Below are 19,575 nucleotides of genomic sequence, written 5' to 3' on the forward strand. Positions count from 1 at the left end.
AAAAAAAAAAAACCCTCCTAAAATACACACAACAGCAACACACCACACAAGAATAGTCATGGGAGTAGGGAACAGTACCTGGCAGTAATCACCTTTATTTAGTGCTCTAGTTTAAGCTGTTTTAGTCATTGTATTTGGATAGAAACATCATAAAGACATGATCCAAGTGTGACCCAAAACTGGTATCACCCAAAATTCCTAGACAGCTTGAAACAACAGATCCAAAAAGAATGACTAAATGGAATTTTGACTCCCAAACCCACAGATGATAATATATGGTCTAGAGAAGACAGTATAAAATAAACCAATTGGAATAATGTAAAACACCATAAAAGCTACTGTGATTGCTGATGAATTTACTTTCGTATTCCTTTATTTTTTCAATGAGGGTTTTTATGTATCTGAACCCAAATTTCCACTAGCATGCTGAAGAATTTAGATTCAGCTTGCTGCACAGTACACAGACCTGTGGCTATACCAGTCACTGGATTTTAAAATCAGTTATTTTCACTAAGAGCATGCTTCAGGGGGGGAAAACAGTAAGATTTGATATACAGCAAATTGAAGAGTAGAGTTTTATGACTTACTTCTAACTTAACAATATCAGGATGTGGAAGTTGATGTGCTCTTGCTTGCAGTTTTTTTTCTACAGCTTCAATATCCTGTGACACAGCAATCTTTGTTTTACACAGGTGATATCAGCGGGTAGCACAGACTTTATTTTCTTTCAAATGAACTTTTAAACAAACTTGGTTCTCCTAGAACTAAGTGCTGAATTGACAACCCTGGAAATGGAAGATCTAGTTAGCCGTAACTCCTGAAGCCTCTAAGTTTCACTTACAAAACTGATGCCCTGGTGTCTCTGTAAGATCTTCTCACACTTTCTGGATGTAAGAATAACTTCCATTGCCACATCAGTGGCATAAAGTGGCATGTTATAAAAAAGCATTATGTAATCTTTCCAACCACCATGAGGGTAATTTACATTTAAACTATATTCTACATAATTTACAATGATACAGAAAAAGCCAAGTGGCTTCCTCAATGTCATGTACATGAGCTCAAGCATGCATTCCACCTACTGTAAAGTAACTACACAAATAGTGTTAGAGATCTTTACTCCCAAGACAAAGATGACTTGCTAATATGCATGCATAACATGTGCATCAAAAATGTAGAGCCGCAGCAAGCTGTTCAACAGACATTCAAAATCAGCTGAGAATGCACTTCTTTTCGCTTTCTTATAATTTCTGTGCGTGGGCTTCCACTTGTCCAGTGGACATGTGCTGGGTTCAAGGAGGCCTACGCACAATTGGAAAAAACTCCCTGAAGTGATGGCCCTTTCTTCTGGGTTTAGTTCTATGTCCAAACACTGAAGAGATTTGAGAGCAGGGCAAACAAAAAGATATGGAAAGGGGCGTGGGAGTTGGGTGTGAAGAAGCCAAAGCTGAACAGAGTGGAGGGGGGAGGAAAGTATGCCAGATGGCAGAGTTGGGAGCAGAGAGCGGGTGTGAAGTGTACAACATAAAAACTAAATGAGAAAGGAAATTCCCTCCAGGGACTTCCCAAATATTCAACACAACTGCAACTCAGAAGAAGAGTAAGGTTCTGGAGAAGAGACCAAACAGGATTACTCACATGTGAGCTACCAGACTTATGCTACTCAGCATAAGTAAGGGCTGCACAATCTGATCCAAAATGAGTGTAGAAAATGATTAAAAGAAATAATTTATTTTTGCTTTAAAGCTCAAGGTCTTAATTTCAAAAATGATATAATGTGTTCATCTTTATTTAAAATGAATGCTTATATATTACTTTTTACTTGGACTGTTTTTATAACATAAGCATATTGTGTGTAGATGGAAGATAACAGGATTGCAATCATCTTCCAATCCCTTTTTTTTCCTTTCTCATGTATCATCAGCAAGCCTAGTGCTGGTTTGAGATAGCTACTGGACGGCTGTAGAAGGATGGCATAAGGTGCTTGCTCATTTAAACCCTGCAATGGGTAGTAAGCATAGACTAAAGGAATTCAGACTGATGCTTCCCATTCCCAAATCATGAGTAGCACAACCTAAGCCCAAGAAACCAAAACCAAAACCAAAGCAACCCTTATAAACAGGGATAGGGGTGAAAAGTTGGATCAGTCATTTATTCCCATCTATCTGGGCTGTTATATCACAGCACATTTTTGCCTTTCCCTCACAGAAATGATCTCCGCTCTAACATTCTCCTAAAGCTATTTTCATAAGAAGGGGTAATCCAGACCAACTTCACTATTTTTGTATTTACCAGTATCTAATTTTTCCAGAGATGTTTATGATGGTAGGAAACAAATTACTTTTAGGCAAGAGAAACACCAGTTGTACAGATATGCTTAGTGAAGAAGGTCACATTGGCATGGCCTAGATATCAGATGTGTCTTCTTGTTGCTCCACTCCAGTTTGCGTATTTTGCAGTCAATTGTCATTCAGAATACTGATTTAATGACAGTGAAATAAATTGTGCTGGAAGGTGCAGCGTGCCTTGGGGCGTGGGGGGGGGAGGGACAAATCAAAAATGGAGACAACTAAAAGATCAGGTGAGACCTTTGCATGTTGCTCATGGGTAAGAGGTGGATCTGCCAGTTTGGGCTTTTTTTAAATATGGGGTTGTGGATTTCTCCTTTCTAAACCTCTCATTTCAAGCCAGCAGTTCAAATATCTTTGGAAAGTGAATCTAGGATAGTAAGCAGCTGTCTATTTATAAACACTTTGGTTGCAACTGTCAGGGCAGGAAGAAAAAATGTTTAAGTCCTTGCCCTGAGGTAAAATGGAAGTCATTACACATGCATTACTTTTAAGGGGCCAAATTCAGCTGCCACTAACACTGGTAAGACCCTGGAAAAATTCCATTTAAACCAGTCACCCTAGATTTATACCACTGTAAATGAGAGTAGAGCCTGATCCAAAATTTTTGCTAAATGCTAACTTTGCTACATCCCACATCCTGTATTTTATGGTATAGTGATACATTAAGGCTACAAATAACAAGCAATGAAAGTATTATATGTGGGTAATGTGGCTCAGTTTTCAGAGACAAGCATTGTGCACACAGCATTCACCAAGGAAACTTTCCAACACTCTTCTGAAATATAAAAACTAGAAAATAACAAGCCAACATCACCTTGGTTTATTATTAAATTTCATTGCTTCTTTTTTTTATTTACTTGCACAAACTAAGACAGATTGGACATGTGTCCTGTTAATAAGATATGGTCTTAATGGAAATAGAAAAGGAAATGTGCTTCAATAAAAAATATCCTAACAATGCCCCTTTTAAGTAGGTTAGAAAAATTATGTTGATGATTTTGTGAAAGTTCTGAATTCAACATTGATTACTTTAAAGTAATCTGTTTCAAATTTTATTTTTTTTCTTGCTTAATATACATAGCACAAGCTAAATTTGAAGTTTTCAGCTGCATCCATTTTGGAGGTGTCTGAGCACATAATTTCATCTGACGTAGAAAAGGTAAATGCCTTTTCTCCATGCTCACATAACTCAACACAAGTGAATTAATTTTGTTTAAACCTAGGGAAAAAATGCAAATAAAAAATAACACTTCATCACGTCCGTGTGTTTTTGAGTAGGCCAAATCAACAACTCCCCACATGGTAACTGTGAAATGTACAGTGCTTGGTATCAGGAACAATATTCTGAAGCTGGCACATAAATCTGAGCCTTGTTTTCAAGGTTCTCATATATTATTCTATGCGGATCTCTTTCCTGTTTTATTTTGTTATCAGAAAGCATCTGCACTATTGCATGCTTGTTAAAGCTAGTATAAAATTAATAGAACTAGACTTTTTATGCTGCTTTGTCCTGCCAGACTATTTGTTCTCAAGGGTATATTATGCTTTTATTTCTTTTGTGAACACTAATGTTTTTGGCACTTAAGAGAAACTATTCTGAGGGATGCGATAGGAGATGGCAAATGCATAACTGCAAGTCAGTAAATATTTTTGCTATAGGTTTAAGATATCATGAACATTTACTCTTATAATAATCTTTTGTTTTAGTATGCACTAATATAACCCAATTTTATTAAGCTTGTCACAAAGCAAGTGCTCGTTTGGATTGTGTTCCTAAAATGCCTATGAAAAAGGATACTTATTCGGAGAGAATCCAAGAGATAAAATTTGCAGCGCTGGCACAAAGCCTGAGTATTCAGGCTTAGAGCAGTGGAATGCAAAGGGTCTATAAAGGCAAAAAAACCCCCCATCTCATCTAATAAAACAGTACCACACCCCCTCCATAGCAGCTAGAGTGGGCTCTGGGGTGCCACTGGTCCTGCAATCCCTCAGCATTACCTTACACACCTGCTTATGCAGGATCATATGCAGACCCTTTCTTCAGCACAAACACGCATCTTCAATTGCCTACTCATCTAGAGGGAGAATCAGAAATACTTCTATTTGTACCCAACTGAAAAATGTGCAGGAAGGTTACAGAAACCTCAACTCCGAAAAGAGCAGAGTGGGTAATCTGTCATAACATGTTTTGATAATAATAATGATTAAAGAGAAATAATTTTCCCATTTCCAAAGATAACAGTGACAGGTTTCTACCCTTGGAAACTAAAATGCTTCAGGGATGTCTCTATAAAACAAATACATAGTGTCACTAAACAAGATAAGGCAAAACATAGTAGAAAAACAATAAGCAGAATGGAAGGGCAAGGATAAATATTTGTGTGCCTTTATTATGTTTTAGATTCAGAAAGGAAAGAAAGGAAGGACACAATCTTTTTTTTAAAACAATCAGAAACATTTCAAAAACAAAACACTTCTAACTGGAAGGAAGGACCGTGTCATCAGTCAAGGGTTGATTCTGGTCTTGAGATTGAACCTAAGTAATGCAGCTTAACAAAGGTGCATAGAAGAGGTGAATCTGGCTGTCAGGCAGACATCCCCAGTGGATACAGATATATAATAGACAGAGGACCACTTTGTATCATATTATATAGGTCTTGACATATTGCTAGTGTTTTAAATCTTCCCAGAGTGAAAGGCTCATTTTTTTAAATGGCTGTTTCTACAATAAAATCTACCAATTCTGTACCAAAAGAAACCAAAAAATGGATGACTTTCTAATAACTTAGTTTGCTCCAGATAACTGGCTAGACGTGTTGCAGCAAAGTTTGTGAAGAAAGACTTTGTTGGACTGGGCGTACAGCTGTGGAAGAAACCTCAAGTAGGATAAGGAACTCCACACAACTGAAATACCTCTGGAAAGAATCTAAGAAGCATCTGCTGCACCACCTAGTCATTACAAGAATTTAGTATGAGGTGTATCAGTCACCAGACCCTGAAGATTACTCACATACACCTTACATTTTATGTACCTTAGACACTCTGCTACTCTCCAAACAGACGTCCTTGCTACCAGGCAAATTATTTGGGCACTTGTCTGGATAATGTCAGTCATTCTAGTTTGCATTTTTTTTCCTGAAAGGCTCTCTAGGTGATACAGAGCCCTCAAACTTTCATTAAATTCACAAATACTGGCCAGGTCTTATCGGAAATTATCTAGGGCAGAAACACTACTGTCACTGATGTATCCCCTACAGTGGGGGCCAGCAACACCTGGTACAAGACTGCCTCTTGAAATAACCCCATCCTTCTTTCAGGAGAGGGAGGTAGTTAGCCACATTAGGCTGAAGTTAAGCAGATGGCAGGGCAGGGTGGCATCTTGAGTTACAGACTAACTCATCCAGAAATGCATAAGCTTTCTCAAGCAACAGCCCACTTTGTCAGACCCACACAGGACTTTTTTCACCACAGTTTAATTTGGTATTCACCCATAATGAGCTGACAATTCTTAATATAGGCTGCCAGTGTATGGATTGTTCAACGCTGTCTCTAATCATAACGCAGTATCTTAAAGGCTACTGTGAGTCTAGTCAGCCTTAACTTAGGACAGAGCAGTTGCTGGAGTACTTCTAACTGACAAAAAACTACTAGTCTTATAGCTCCATTCATGCTGGAAGTAAAATGGCAGCCTTTGCCACACGGCTTTCACAGGCAAGGCAGAAGTTGGTGATGCTCCCAGGTTATGAAGAGTTATGAAATAACTGCACAAGTTCCAGAAGGGGACTTTAAGGTACTAAAACTCACCTGAAATGTATAATGCAAACATTTCTGTCCTCAAGTCTATGAAATGCCTGTTTTACCGTGTGACTTCTGGTAGTCACAGAAACTTACATTTAAAAGTGCTGCATTTCTTTTATAAGCTGCATCAGCTGCTTGTGCTTGCCATGTCTTTTCAGTCTCCTTGTTTCCTAGATGATTCTCCATCTGCTGTAGCAATACTGATCTCTGAGACAGTCTACAAAGAAAAACATTTTGGTAAGTGGGTAGAACATTTTGCTCAGTAGCTAGAAAATAACCTTTTTACCTTACTCAGTTTTCTCAAAATTATGGGCCTAATTAAGCCTGCTCCTGGGTGGGAGTGCTGAAGGAAGCAAAAGGTACAGGCAAACACCCCCGCTGAGCTCTGTTGCAGGGAGGCCACCATGCTGCTGCAATGAAGGGTCCTCATGCACGAAGCAGCTTCCAAGCACTGAATTTCTCAACGGTGGTATGAGAGGGTGGACTGGTATGGCTTGGTCATGGCATTTACCCCTACTAATTGTCAGTGCATAGACATTTTTCCTAAATCACTGTCATTAGGTATACTCTTCACACGGTAAGCTCATAGTGCAGCAGTAATGCACTTATATTTTAGAAGTCAGTACCAAAAACATACATAACAAATTAAAGCTTCAAATGGTGTTTAGAATGGCCGGTTCTAATTACTCTACCTGTGCTAAAATGTAGTGGGAATACTGAAGTTAACAGCCAAGACCTCAGATACACAGCTTCTCTGAAAGTTGCAAGCTTTTGCAGAGCAGATCCCTTAGTGGCAAGCTGGGACAAGCATTCAGTACTTTACAAGGGAAGAGTGCCACCTCCTGAAACACCAAGCTCCTGCTAAAAACAATAGCACTCCCCCCACTCCAATGCAAATAGCCCAGTCCTGCCTATCTTGAGAGCTCTGGCAAGATCACAAGAAGTTGTTATGATAGAGGCTACAGTCTTGAAAGCACTTACATCTCTTCATGTCTTCTAGCAAGCTGAACTTCTTTTGCTAAGTAGGATGCCATCTTTTGTCACTTGTCAAGTTTACCATGCTATGAAGGGAAACAAAGGGAGGTTAAAAAATAGGGTTTGTTTTTTTTTCTCTCAAAACAGACACGAACACTTCCCTTTCAAGCATGTGAGACTGCAACATGGCAGACTTAGGGAGAGGCCAGGGGCAAACAACACCATTTCTCTTTTTTTTTCCCTTTACAAAGAAAAAAAAACAACAGAATTGATTTCTGGAAAACACGACGACCCTTTACACGTACTGTGCTCCATGCATTCCTAATTCATTCTCATAACAGCTGTCAAGTGAGTCTCGCTGCCCTCATTTTATGGGGAGGAGAACTGAGGCTCAATTTTCAGGTTTCAGACCTGTGAAAGGTACATTTTTACAGCCCTCAGCTACTGCAGCTGCATGTGCAAAGGGTGCCCAAATCTACACAATTAATTGAAGGGTAGTATTCACTTTCTTCTTTTAGGGTGAGACCTCAACGTCCCCTTCTGTTCGAAGGGGGCAGGGTATGAACAGCCTTCCCCCAAAAGGGAAGGAGTGCAAACAACTGCCCCACAGATATCCAGGCACGTGGTTTTCATTGCAGCATATTCTTAACCTCGCCTTGTTGAACCTGCTGTGAGAGGGAGTCAAAGCCTGGCACTACAGGGCCGAGATGGGTGTGAGGGGCGTTGTGCCAGGCATGGCAGGGGGAAGTGGTGTGCGTGTGGGATGCTGAGCTACGTGTGAGGGGTGCGGTACAGAGCGAGGCAAGGGGCAAAGGTGTGCACAAGTATGCATACGTGTGCGAAGGTCCCGTGCACAGACAGTCAGGGGGCAGCACTGCGCGTGCGCACACGTGTTTCTGCCCCCGCCCCCTAATGCGGGGGACGTGGAGCTCCGGCCTTTGCCATAGAGGCCGAGCCTCCGCGGCTGTACCACTGCGGGGAAGTGGGGGGGGGGGGGCAGGGAGGGAGGACTGTACCACCCCGCGCATGGTTGGGAGATACCATGAGCACAAGGTCGACTACCTCCAGGGCGGGGCCGCCCCCGCACGCAGCGGCCGTTTCGGCTCGTCCGCTCACCTCCCCTTCCTCAGTCCGCGCCCGCCCCCTGCCCGCGCGACGCGGGGCACCGGCTCGCCATTGGTCCCTCTGCCGAGTGGGCGGGCTCAAGCAGTCGGGGACCTACCCTTCCACCGCCGCGGTCGTGATTGGAGGCGAAGGCGGGAGCGAACCAATCACGGGAGAGGGCGGGGCTCCACGGACCGTTGGACTGAGTCGGTTGACCGTTGGAAGCGGGGACGGCCCCTTCAGTCATAAGCCGCGACCCCATCATGCAGTGCTTCCTGTCACTGTCAGCTGTGTGGAGGCCTTGCTTCAGGAGCAGGCCTCACTGGCGGTTCTCTGTGCGAAAGGCAGTACAGCCTTCCTTGAGGGGCAGAGACACGATGTCTGAGGGACAGTTGGTCTTAGAGTCTACCCCTCAGCGTGGCATGGGTGCCCCCCACAGTTATTCTCTCAGCTTGTCCCCTCAGGACCCCTCACCTGGTTGCCAGAAGCTGCCGCCACTCCAGTTGCAGCCCCGTCTGCTCAACGATTTGCACAATTTCAAGAGCCCGAGAGACCCCTTCCTCTTCTGAAAAGGGGCTTGCTTGGGGTGTGGGGGGGGTGTCCAAATCTGTGAGGGTGGCATCTCCCCCCCACCCCCAAGGAAACCATCAAGGATGGCGTTACTTATGGCCATTCAGGTTCGCAGACTCTAATCGCCTATCTTAATGACTGCGGGATGCATCTGTATATATGAAACTTCCTCAACCGGACAAAGGGTTTCTAAACCCGAAAGCTTGCTTAAATATTTTTTTCTGGCTATTTAAGTTGATGTAATAAAAGAGAATCAGATTCAGTCAAAGCACCTTGTCTTTATTTCTGCGGTGCTCCGTTATTTATTTATCGACAGAAGTGCCAAGTTGCGTCGTGGACATCGCTGTTGCTAACTGGATGGATTTTGAGCACGCGTTTGCAGGATTTTGCCCATCTGGAAGAGCGCACATGTTACAGCCACGAGCAGAATCTGTCCTGAGCTGTTAAAATATATTTAAAACTAATTACGGAGGCTGACCCCATGTCGCTAGAATCCAAGCGTCGGCGATCAGAATAAGCACCCTGCTTTTAAAGGCTCAATATAACCCCGTTTCTTTTGTGTGTCGAAACCAGACTTAACCAAGCACCGTTTCAAAGCTTGCTGTTTCCTGATTGTTGCCTGCTAGATTCACTCGCTCTTCCAGCTGCAAGTAATTTCTAAAGTTGGTCTGGACAATGGAAAGAGCTTGTTTTCCCAGTGTCTTTTGATATGTTCTCCGATCCCGTTCTTGAAGGCATCCCATCACGGGCCTTTCTTACTGCATGTCAGAAGTTTCTTTTCTCGTGACTTCTCAGCTCTCGCTACCTCTTGCTCGGTTGTTCATTCTGCGAATGAGTACTTCGGCAACAAACCTGCATTAATTTGCTCTATAACAAGTAATTAAGTAGGAGTCCTTTAAGGCAGTTGTCAACTTGCCCAGGTCTATTACAGCATTCTGGAACAAGTGTAGTTCGTGCATAATTTAAACGGCTTTTGCATCTCTGTCACTTGAATTTAGCTGAAGACCTTTGAATAACTTATTTGGGGGGGAGCGAGAGTCCGAGCAGTTCTCTCATTATGCCAGTGGCAAAACTCCCACTGAATTCAATGGGAGCTGGATGAGGGCCGGAGACTGCTGCATCTTTTTTGCTACTTTCAGCTATACCAGTTTTCTTCCTTAGGTGGCAGTGATCCTTCTTTGTGGTAGTGTTTAAGGATTTTTCAGAGAGAATGCTGACAAACAGAACTTGGGTTTAAATAAGCCCTTTTTAAACATGCTGTGCGCAGAAAGAATGCAAAGGGAATGTTGCTCAAGCTACAGATGTTGTTCTCGTTAAGTGTCACAGCCAGAGAAACGAGGTGGAAATCATGATTTCCTAATTATTATTTTATATTAGGGGGAAATTGTTCTTTCAGTTTATAGCAGATCCAAATGTTCTTTCATGCTGGATATTTGGATTTTCATCGTTAATGCTCTTTTTCATCCAGAGTACAACCTAACCCATACTTAGGCTAAATTATGAAGCCTTTCCTATAAAAAGAAAATTATTAGTAACAATTAGCAAACTGCAAACTGCTCTAAATGGACAGATCATTGCACCTGCAAAAAATCTCTGCTGCAGTCTCTCAGGGCAGACATGAACTGAGGTCTCTTTGCTCCAGTTGAGCAAGGTACTTATGCACAGAGCTAATTTAAATGCTTTAATCCCAGTGACTTTAATGGGACTACTCGCTTGCTTCAGGTTAGATACCTGCTTAAGTACCTTGATGAGTCTTGTGCTGCACTGCATCTTCTTTAGATTACCACAATTGCTTCTTTGTAATTTTTTTCTATTATCCTTCATGAAATCACAATATTAAACATTGAGAAGTTTTAAAGTATCTGGTATCTTTTGCAGAAAGCTTGCCTTCTTTGGCCCCCTTTTCATGAAATCACAATACTAATCATTGACATGTTTTAAAGTATTTGTTATCTTTTACATAAAGTTTGCCCTCTTGGGCCTTCTCTACACACTACAGGTTTCAGGTAATTAACCGGCATCAGATAGAAAGCCTAGAACTAAAATATTCTGCGTGTGATCCGCAGAATTGCAAGCTTCTCCACCAATTCACGTGTCTGAGCTAGTGGTTCTCATACTTTTGGGGGTTATGTTCCTCTTTTTAAAGTTTGTTATAACTGTTGCATATCCCTTATTATTCTGTTATGGATAAAGAAAACAGTATGAGGATGAGCAGCTGTACCCTCTCCAACAACCTAAGATATACTATAGAGTAGTTCTTCATTTTATTTTTCCTGCCATGAATATTTCTTTTTTACTGCTTTCTTTTTCCATACTCTTGCATACCATGTAAAAGTTTACTGCGGGGGACCCCATTTTGATAAACACAGCTCCAGAGTGAGAGAGTCAGTCAGTCACTGACTTGCTATTTAACATTTTCTTTTGAATTTTATAGGTTAGGTGTAAATATTAATGGGTGTTCATGGGAATATTCATATCTAGAAAACACTTCTAGCACAATGGACATGCTTATTTCCATGCTAGGTGAAGAATAATTTATTCAAATTAGAAAATTGATAATTTTTGATAAAGTAGTAGAACAGGTTAAACATTAAAAATAATGTGAACCTGTAAAGGCATCAGTACTTACAGACCAGCATTGTAAACAGTTCTGAGCACACTACTTATTTCTGTGATAGTCTCATTGGTGCTTATACTGAAGTCAATTGGTGCCACAATGTGGATTAAGGTGCTTGACTTTAGGCACCTACATCTGAACACTTTGGCTGTCAGTTTTCTCTCCACCCATGGGTTGTCTTTAATGTTAAAATACAGTTAAAATCAGCTTTATGGGGAGAAACTGCATCATTTTAACACTAGGTGGCAGTTAAACACAACAAAAGACCCAGGTTTTTAAATGTAACACAAAAATAGCAAAACACATTCTGTTCTAATGTGCAGTTAATTATATTCTCAAAATGATGTCTTGGATTGATATTACTAAACAAACATGTATAAAATGTAATTACAGGCAAGTGAAATAAATAGTGTAGGCCTATAATTGCAAGATATGGTTTTTTTGCTTGTGATATGGTACACACCTGTGCACAGTTTATATAGCTAGTATTTTATTTTGTCATTTTTACTAACATTTAACAGAGTGCAGTTTAGTTTTATGTGCTTTTATTTACCTATACCAATTTGTACCATATGTCACCTTTTAAAAATAGAAATGTCTTTATGTATTTGGATTTCCAAATGAGAGAGATTGGCAAAGGAAAAGCATTTAAAAAGTTTTTTATATATATATACCCACTTTAAAAAGCTGTTTAAAGCATTTTGATCCTTATTTATTTAATATCTAAATATTTTAGATATCTTGATTTCTGATAACCTTTTTTCCCCTTCCTTTTCTCTTCCCCATTGTGACTGTACACCTCTGTTGCTATAGTAGCTCCATATCTTGGTGGATGCCAAACATCTATCTGTCCATATGCATTTCTAAAGTGCTGTCACTTTTAAAATGTATCAGGCCTGTGGGACTTTGTAAGATCCATGAAATCCTATCATACCAGCTTGTGGCTTTCATCTTGGATTTTGTCATTTCTCCCCATCATCTGTAAGATTGGATAATGATCTGTAGCATTTCAGCAACCTGCACAAGGACTGGCCTAACAGGAAACAGCTTACTTTGCAGGATCTGACTTATAAGGAGTATGTAGTTATGCATGAAGCTGCTCTAATTTACAGTGGTTGTACATAGTTGTAGAATATAAGGTAAGCAAGAGGGCTCCAGGGTGAATCAGAATTATGCACAGGAGGGTGCTTGCTCCTGCTTTCCGCTTGCTCTCTAGCATGCAGGGCACCAGAATAAGGCACTTTATCCCAAAGCTGGCAGGGTTCATGTCAGGTTAAATTCAAGGCTAAAAGTATTTCGCTGTGTCTCTCAAGTAGAACTAAGCAACCCACTTAATAGCATGAAGTTTAGCAAAGGAAAATTCAGGCTGAACATTAGGAAAATCTGACTTTAAGATCTTTTAGGCTGTGGAACAGTTTCCCAAGAAGAGAGGTTGAAGCGACGTGGAAATGTTGGGTTTGACTGAACAAAGTTTAAGACACCTCACTGGAAGGCTCACTCTGTATAGTTACAGGGATGCCATATGTGACCTACCAGATACTTTCTGTTTCTAGGAAAAAGCTAGCTGTGCGTGAGGACTTCAGTAAATGGTCTGTCCCTTGAGTAATGGCATTAGGTCTTCCCTCTAAAAGAAAAATAAAAATCTATAGGCCTCAACTGAATTTAACAGATGTACAGGTAGTAAAATGTTTCACAAGTAATTATAGAAACTATTTACAGTAATTAGCTTAGATTTAATCACTTCGCAGCATGTTAGGACTGTAAATTATAGCTTTATTTCAAACAACTCCTGTTGTCTGTTTCTCCTAAACTGAACACAGGAGAAACAATAAAAACAAATACTTGGAGATCCTCCATTCTCTACTCATATTTTGAAGCTTGTGGGATGATGCCGATATTTAGCTTGCATCTTGTAAACAATGCTTAGTTTACCAGTGTGGGCTAAATACTGCTTGCTTTCTGCACATAAGAAATTAGTCCCACTAAGCTAATGAAAATATCCAATTAATAAGGGAAACAGAAATGGACCATTTACTACAAGTGCCACAAGCACTGGTGCTTAGGTCTAGGTTCTCTATTAGAATCCGAATGAACGCTTAGATACTCCATGAATAGTTTCTCATATTCTAATCACCTCAGTCCTAATACTCTCTGGGCGTGTCTACGCATGCTTTTATGTGGGCCTAAACTTAATGTGCATTTGCCTAATGTGCATTAAGGCGATTTAGGGACATGTCTACACGCTGAGGTGCATTAATACAGTGCGCAAACCAAGTCAGTTGACAAACACAGTGTTAATGCACCTTAGCATGTCTACACATGCGTTAAGGCACTTTAGCTATTTGCACATAAATTTGATACCTGCTTTTCCAGGTATCAAATTTAGGCAGAAATAACCTAAAATTCCCATTTTTAGGGCACATTAAGGGTGTGCACACGTAGACCCATGCCCTTAAAGCCGCTTAAAAAAGGCTAATGCGCCTTAAATTGGCACGTGTAGTTGTGCCCTCTGAGGAGAATTCCGCTCACAGAATAAGGATTTGCTTACATGGTGCAGTTTACTTTGTATTTCCCTCAGTTTCTGTGTAGTATCCACAAGAAAGACATCATTCTTAGTCCATAGCAAGAGGTGAGGTTCTTTTTGGAAATGGTAGCAAGTTCGCCCACTTTGCACTCTACTCAGATTGGCCAGTCTCTTTACTTGTGTGCCTTGTACTGTGCTGGACTCATGGGGACCAGGCATCACCTCCCTGTTTAAATGCAGGTGCATTTGGCTCACTTGCACTCGTAGACTTTTTGAGTCAGTGTGCAAGTTTTACCCAGCCTAAACAAGAATATCACCATCTGGATCAATAACATTTCACTTCTGTGGAGCTGTGACAGAAGCAAAAATGTGCAAGCATGTGGTTGAGTCCAAGCCAAGTCAGTTCAGCAGGTGCATAGGAGAAAGGGCACATGCTAGGCCAGTTCCTTCAACTTGCTCAAGTTGACAACCTGTTAGTCACTGCTACGATCCTTACTGTGCTATGAAGGGTCACTTTGAGTTGACTTTAATACTAGTAGCTTGATTTTTACTCTAAACTGGTTAGAAGATAGAACACTTTCTCCATGCAGGTGCAAGCCAGTTTTCAGCAGAATTCTCAGCCAACATAGCTTCTGTCTCAAGTTTTTGACTACACAATTCTGGGTTTTATGTCAGTTAAGAAATGGACTGCTTTTATCAGGAGTTTTTTCAATCCACAACCAGAATTACAGAGGAAACAGAGTTTTCTTTTATTGTATAACACTTACATTTGGCAACAATATAAGTAACTGAATGTGCACAAAAAGTCAGCTTCAAACAAGCTTTTTCACTAAGTTGTTCTTATGAGAGTTTAGTTTTTCATTTTTACAAAAAAGCACCTTCTCTTAAAGGAAGGTCAGTCAATCTTTTTAGAAAAGTTTAATAAATGACTTTTCTCCCTTACCAAATTTAGTCTTTTGTTGAATTATTTCAGTTCCCATTAAAGCATCACAAAAATGTACTTTCTATTATATTTTCTCTAATAGATTTCTCAGACCTGTAACTACAAAAAATTTGGCAGTCTAGTTTCACTGAACTCTGGACTCCTAGAATCTGCCACAACAGATTATAAATGTGCCCATTTCTAAACCCTTTCAAGCAGTTTTACTCCCTCTTTAAACACACTTTATGTATACAAGAGAAATAACCCGTCAGAACGATTCTTCTTTGCTATTTCTTTCTGTGGTAGCATAGTCAAGTGGTTTGATCAGTGAGTTTTAAAACCTGAGTTCCATTTAAAGTTCTGCTACTGACTGGTTGCATAGTCCAGATCAACTTATTTAAAGCCAACATTTTCTCATGTGCCCACTAATTGGAGATACCCAAGTTGAGACATATAGGGCCTAATCTGCTGAGGGGCTAAGCACCCAAAACTCTAGTTTCAGTAACTGGGGTGGTGTGTGCTTAGCATCTCTGAGGAGTAATGCCTGGAGGGTACCTTAGGAAATGGTGACTTTACCCTTCCTGTGCCACCACTTTCTCATTTACAGTATGAAGATAGCTATACTAAACCTTGTCTTCTCCTTCTGTTTTAGCCTTAGTCTAGGCCAGTGGTTTTCAACTTTTCTTCATTTGCAGACTCCTAAAAAATTTCAAATGGAGGCATGGATCCTTTTGGAAATTTCTAATGGAGGTGCGGACCCCTTTGAATTGTAAATGTGGAAATTCACATCCTCTTGATCGATCATAGTCATCTTTCATAGAGCCCTTAGATATAGTGTGTGGACCCCCAGGGGTCTATGTACCACAGGTTGAAAGCCACTGGTCTAGGCTGTAAGCAGTTTAGGGCAGGAACTTCAGTTTCATCATTTGACTGTGCAAAGTTATGCAAATTTACATTGTACTTTCATAGTCGTTAGGGGCTGGAAAGGACCTTACAGATCATCAGGTCCAGCCCCTCTGCACTTGGGCAGGAAAGACTGCTGGGGTTAGATGACACAAGCAAAGTGGATGTCAAGATACTTTTTGAAGATTGCCAGGGTGGGCTCTGGGGGAGCCTGTTCCAAACCCTCGGCACTCGGCTTATCAATAAGTTTTCCTTATGTCTAGCCTGAAGTGACCTTCAATCAGTTTGTGCCCATTATTTCTTCAAGGCCCCTGGGGGCCTTGGAGAATAGACGCTCTCCCAAGCTCTGATGTACACTCCTGATGTAAATCATGAATAGTAATCTACAATAAAGCATACATTGAATAAAAAGAAATCTGTCTTGTTGCATCTGTCTTTGAGTTTTCATTTGGCTGTACATGAGCTCTTGACAAAAAGTAGGACTGTGCTAATGACATTTTCTGATGACACAAAACTGGAAGGCATCATCAGGACAGGGGAGGATTGGAATAGCATACAGGAAGATCAGAAAGACATTGAAGACTGGAGGAATAGAAATGGGTTGAAATGTAACAATATAAAATAAGCTGACAGTGAGCTCTGAAAGACAATGTAAAACCTAATTTTCAAAATCACTTGTCTTGCCGTGCCTCCAGCAATGAATAGTCAGTCAGAGAAACAGGAGCAACAAACTGCAAGCCAGAGAACTTTTTTACACTTTGCTTTGCCTAGCCTGCCAAACAAGTCAGTCGGTTTGGAGCTGAAACAGGGGCTATGTAGATACAGCATGTTTCTGTTCCTGTCAAAGACTGCAAGTAGAAGGCTTTTTAAAACCATTTTTGGCTGTGTTTTGAAGGATAGGTTGGTTGTGTGGAATTTATAAAGTTAACTGCTATTTGCTCTGTTCTCCATATGTACTTTACAATCTGAAGTTCTGCACTGCATTATTTTGTGACTAGCTGTTTTGTCTGAACCTCTGCTCATACCCAAAGGCATAGAAAGGCAGGTGAATTTAAACTTTAGCTTTCAAGTTGCCTTTCAAATGCTGTCAGTTTAAAATATTCAAACAGCAGCAAGTTGTAACAACAGTCTCAGGTTTTCTTGCCCTCTCAAATATCTAAGCCCCTCTGTTTATGATAAGACAGAGGCACAGCAGTACAGAGCTCAGGCTTTAATATAGGTAGAGAAAGCATTAGTATCTCTGCTGACACTAAAGAGTCAAAATGTGTTTGTTTTTGCCATATATATTTCAGTCCAGCAATAGCCTAGTAGGATGATTTTCCTTGGAATGATAAAGCAGTAACCTCAGGGATATGAGGATAAAGGGCAGACACACTAAATGACAAAAAAACCTACCTTCCTTAGGAATATTAATTTATTTTATTCATTAAACCATAGAAGCAGGAGAAATTGATGGCTAAAGCTTCAGTTACTGTAAGTGGGCATACTTCCACAGAAGTCAATGGGAGCTACACTGATTTACATCAGATAAGCTTTTTTTGGTTTTTTTCTTACCTCCAAGTTCATTATAGTTGAAGATACTTGAATGATATCAATTTATGTAGGCAATCTGGATTTAAAATCAGGGATTGTTATATTAATAAGGGCAGCTGATAAAGTGCCCTAAGCTTTACCTTCAGAAGACATGTCTTTTTTGTAGTTGGCTAAACCTTCAAAATAATTAGGTCTTCTAGTCTTTTGCCAAGTGGATAGGCATACATGCCTAATTAAAATTATGAATCTTTGGTACCAATTCTAATAGATAGCTCAGAATGTTATTTACTTTGAACTGGATTAGATAGTTATATTTAGACTCCTTTGAAGATGATGTTGTCTCTGACAAATGAGGGAAATGGCTATCCAATTTTTAGTCTTAAGTCAGAGAAGCCACCTGACACTTCACACAGAGCAGACATACTTCTGTTCCTCAGAGATGTCACTGAGAGTCCTGTTTGGAAAGTATGGGCCAAAACATTCATCAAAGCACCCTGGATATAACCAGAAACAAACACAGCATGTAATCCTGAATGTAATCCACTTATTGATATTATCATGACTTTTTAGCAGAATGATCAGGCTAAACACATAAAATTTGAAAAACAATGCTGGTAGTAAAAGGGCTTTTTTAAAATGTAACCTAGAAACATAACCTGATTATTATGTATCATGTAGTCCAGAAAAATAATCTGATTAGTTTTTGGCAAGCCTCCTACTGAAGCTGCATTATGGAATTGTGAGCTGCAGTTTCATTTAAAGCCACTGAAATGAAAAAAGGAAAAAAGTCAGGAGTCCATTATGCAGAAGAGGAAGTTTTTAATGTATAAAAAGAAAAGTTGATTGAGAAAAGTTGAAGTTTTAAAATGTAAGTAATGTCTATAAATCTTGCCATCAAGAGACCCACTGTAATGGAGAACTAGGATGAAGCACCGGAGACCTGCTTAGTGCCACCCCTTTCATTTCAGCCAGTTCCACCTCTACATCTACCGTCTACCTCCATTCCCGTCACGCTTACTCTGTGGCTGGAAACAGTTGTCCTCTTTGGAGCGTGATCAGTTGTGCTGCAATATGTCTCAGCCCAGCTGATCGGCTTCACAGGGGTCTACAGACATTGCTGGGGTTGTCCCACAGGGTTGGTCCTGTGCCCCTCGAGAGTCTGAAGCCCCAGGTGCTATGCCCTGACTTGGAGTATGCATCTACAAGCAGGGGAACCCCCCCCTCCCCCCATTTGTAGACATGCTGCCATGTCAGGGTTCAGGGTATCCCTTGGCATGTGTCTAGAAGTGCAGCTACATGTGACATCGCTGATGTTCATGTGTTCCTTGGTGACCAGGAGGGCGGGCATGTTCTTCCTAAGGTACTGATCCCCTCAGAGAGTTTCATGCCAACTCCTCCAGCCTGTCTGTAAGCTGCCTTGAATTTCCTTTATTGGGTTCTGCTCCCCTCCATGACAGAGGATTTAACATCAAGTCATGTGGACCCTGAACATTAATTTATTCTTTGTGAAGATGTAATATAAAGCCAAGAAGGCAAGGTTTAACTGAGCCCTAAGGCCTGAGTGACTTACTAAGATCTCTGCAGCATCTCGAGGATTGGAGAATGACTCTCTGGGAGACTGAGGTCCTTCCACTGCAGAGGGCAAATCTTCCGCTAAGGCACTAAGTACTTGTGGAGCTGAAATGAACTCTGCTAAAACAGGAAGATTTCTTTCTTCTGAGTCATTTTTGTTTTCTTCCTGTATTTATGCCTGGGCATAAGGAAAGACTTTGGTATAATAAACATTCTAGAGAATGAGCAATTTATGATAGTGTGGGTGTGCCTTCCTCTTCACCTCTCTAAAGCAATCTGTGTTTTCAGATTGCATGGTGACATAATCCATTTACTTATAGGAAAGCCATCTGATTGATTTCTTGGTAGAGAGCCCTGAAAGGGTATATGCGAGTAAGGGGTGTGGGGGTGGAAGGATCTAGAGAGCATGAGCTTTAGATTTAGAAAACTGCTGTGACCTGGGGAAAATAACGTTTATTTTGGGGGAAAGAGGTACCAATCAGATTACTTGCTAATTAAAAATTTATGAGTAAAATGAGATGCAGTTATCATATTTTTAGGCTGTGAAAAAATGCTTTATTAAGTTGGAGTTATGATTGTTTTTTCTGATGCAAAAATCAAGGCACACAGCAACCTACCAACTTGCTCAATAAACAACTGGTCATTGGAAGTCAGTGGATAAAACTTAGCTCTTTTTCCCAGTATGCCCCTGTAACTCTTAGACATT

General features: G+C 40.6%; 1 protein-coding gene across 4 annotated transcripts in view; it reads right to left on the reverse strand.

Moving 5' to 3' along the window:
• CUNH3orf14 (chromosome unknown C3orf14 homolog) overlaps window positions 1–8,299 on the reverse strand; it is a 31,364-nt gene extending 23,065 nt beyond the window's left edge. For 2 of the 4 annotated variants that reach the window (XM_019536716.1, XM_019536712.1), the window contains exons 1-4: window positions 8,187–8,266; window positions 7,131–7,210; window positions 6,243–6,366; window positions 588–662 (exon numbers count right to left, since the gene is read on the reverse strand). In XM_019536716.1, the coding sequence (XP_019392261.1) occupies window positions 588–662; window positions 6,243–6,366; window positions 7,131–7,183 (252 nt within the window). In that variant the 5' untranslated portion in view covers window positions 7,184–7,210; window positions 8,187–8,266. Of the gene's footprint in view, window positions 1–587; window positions 663–6,242; window positions 6,367–7,130; window positions 7,211–8,165 lie in introns of all 4 variants that reach the window. The other 2 variants (XM_019536713.1, XM_019536715.1) reach the window with 2 other exon arrangements.
• Window positions 8,300–19,575: the final 11,276 nt, after the last annotated feature.

Source organism: Crocodylus porosus, unplaced genomic scaffold (assembly GCF_001723895.1).
Source record: "Crocodylus porosus isolate Cpor-Errol unplaced genomic scaffold, CroPor_comp1, whole genome shotgun sequence".
In the NCBI taxonomy this organism is placed as follows: Eukaryota; Metazoa; Chordata; order Crocodylia; family Crocodylidae; genus Crocodylus; species Crocodylus porosus.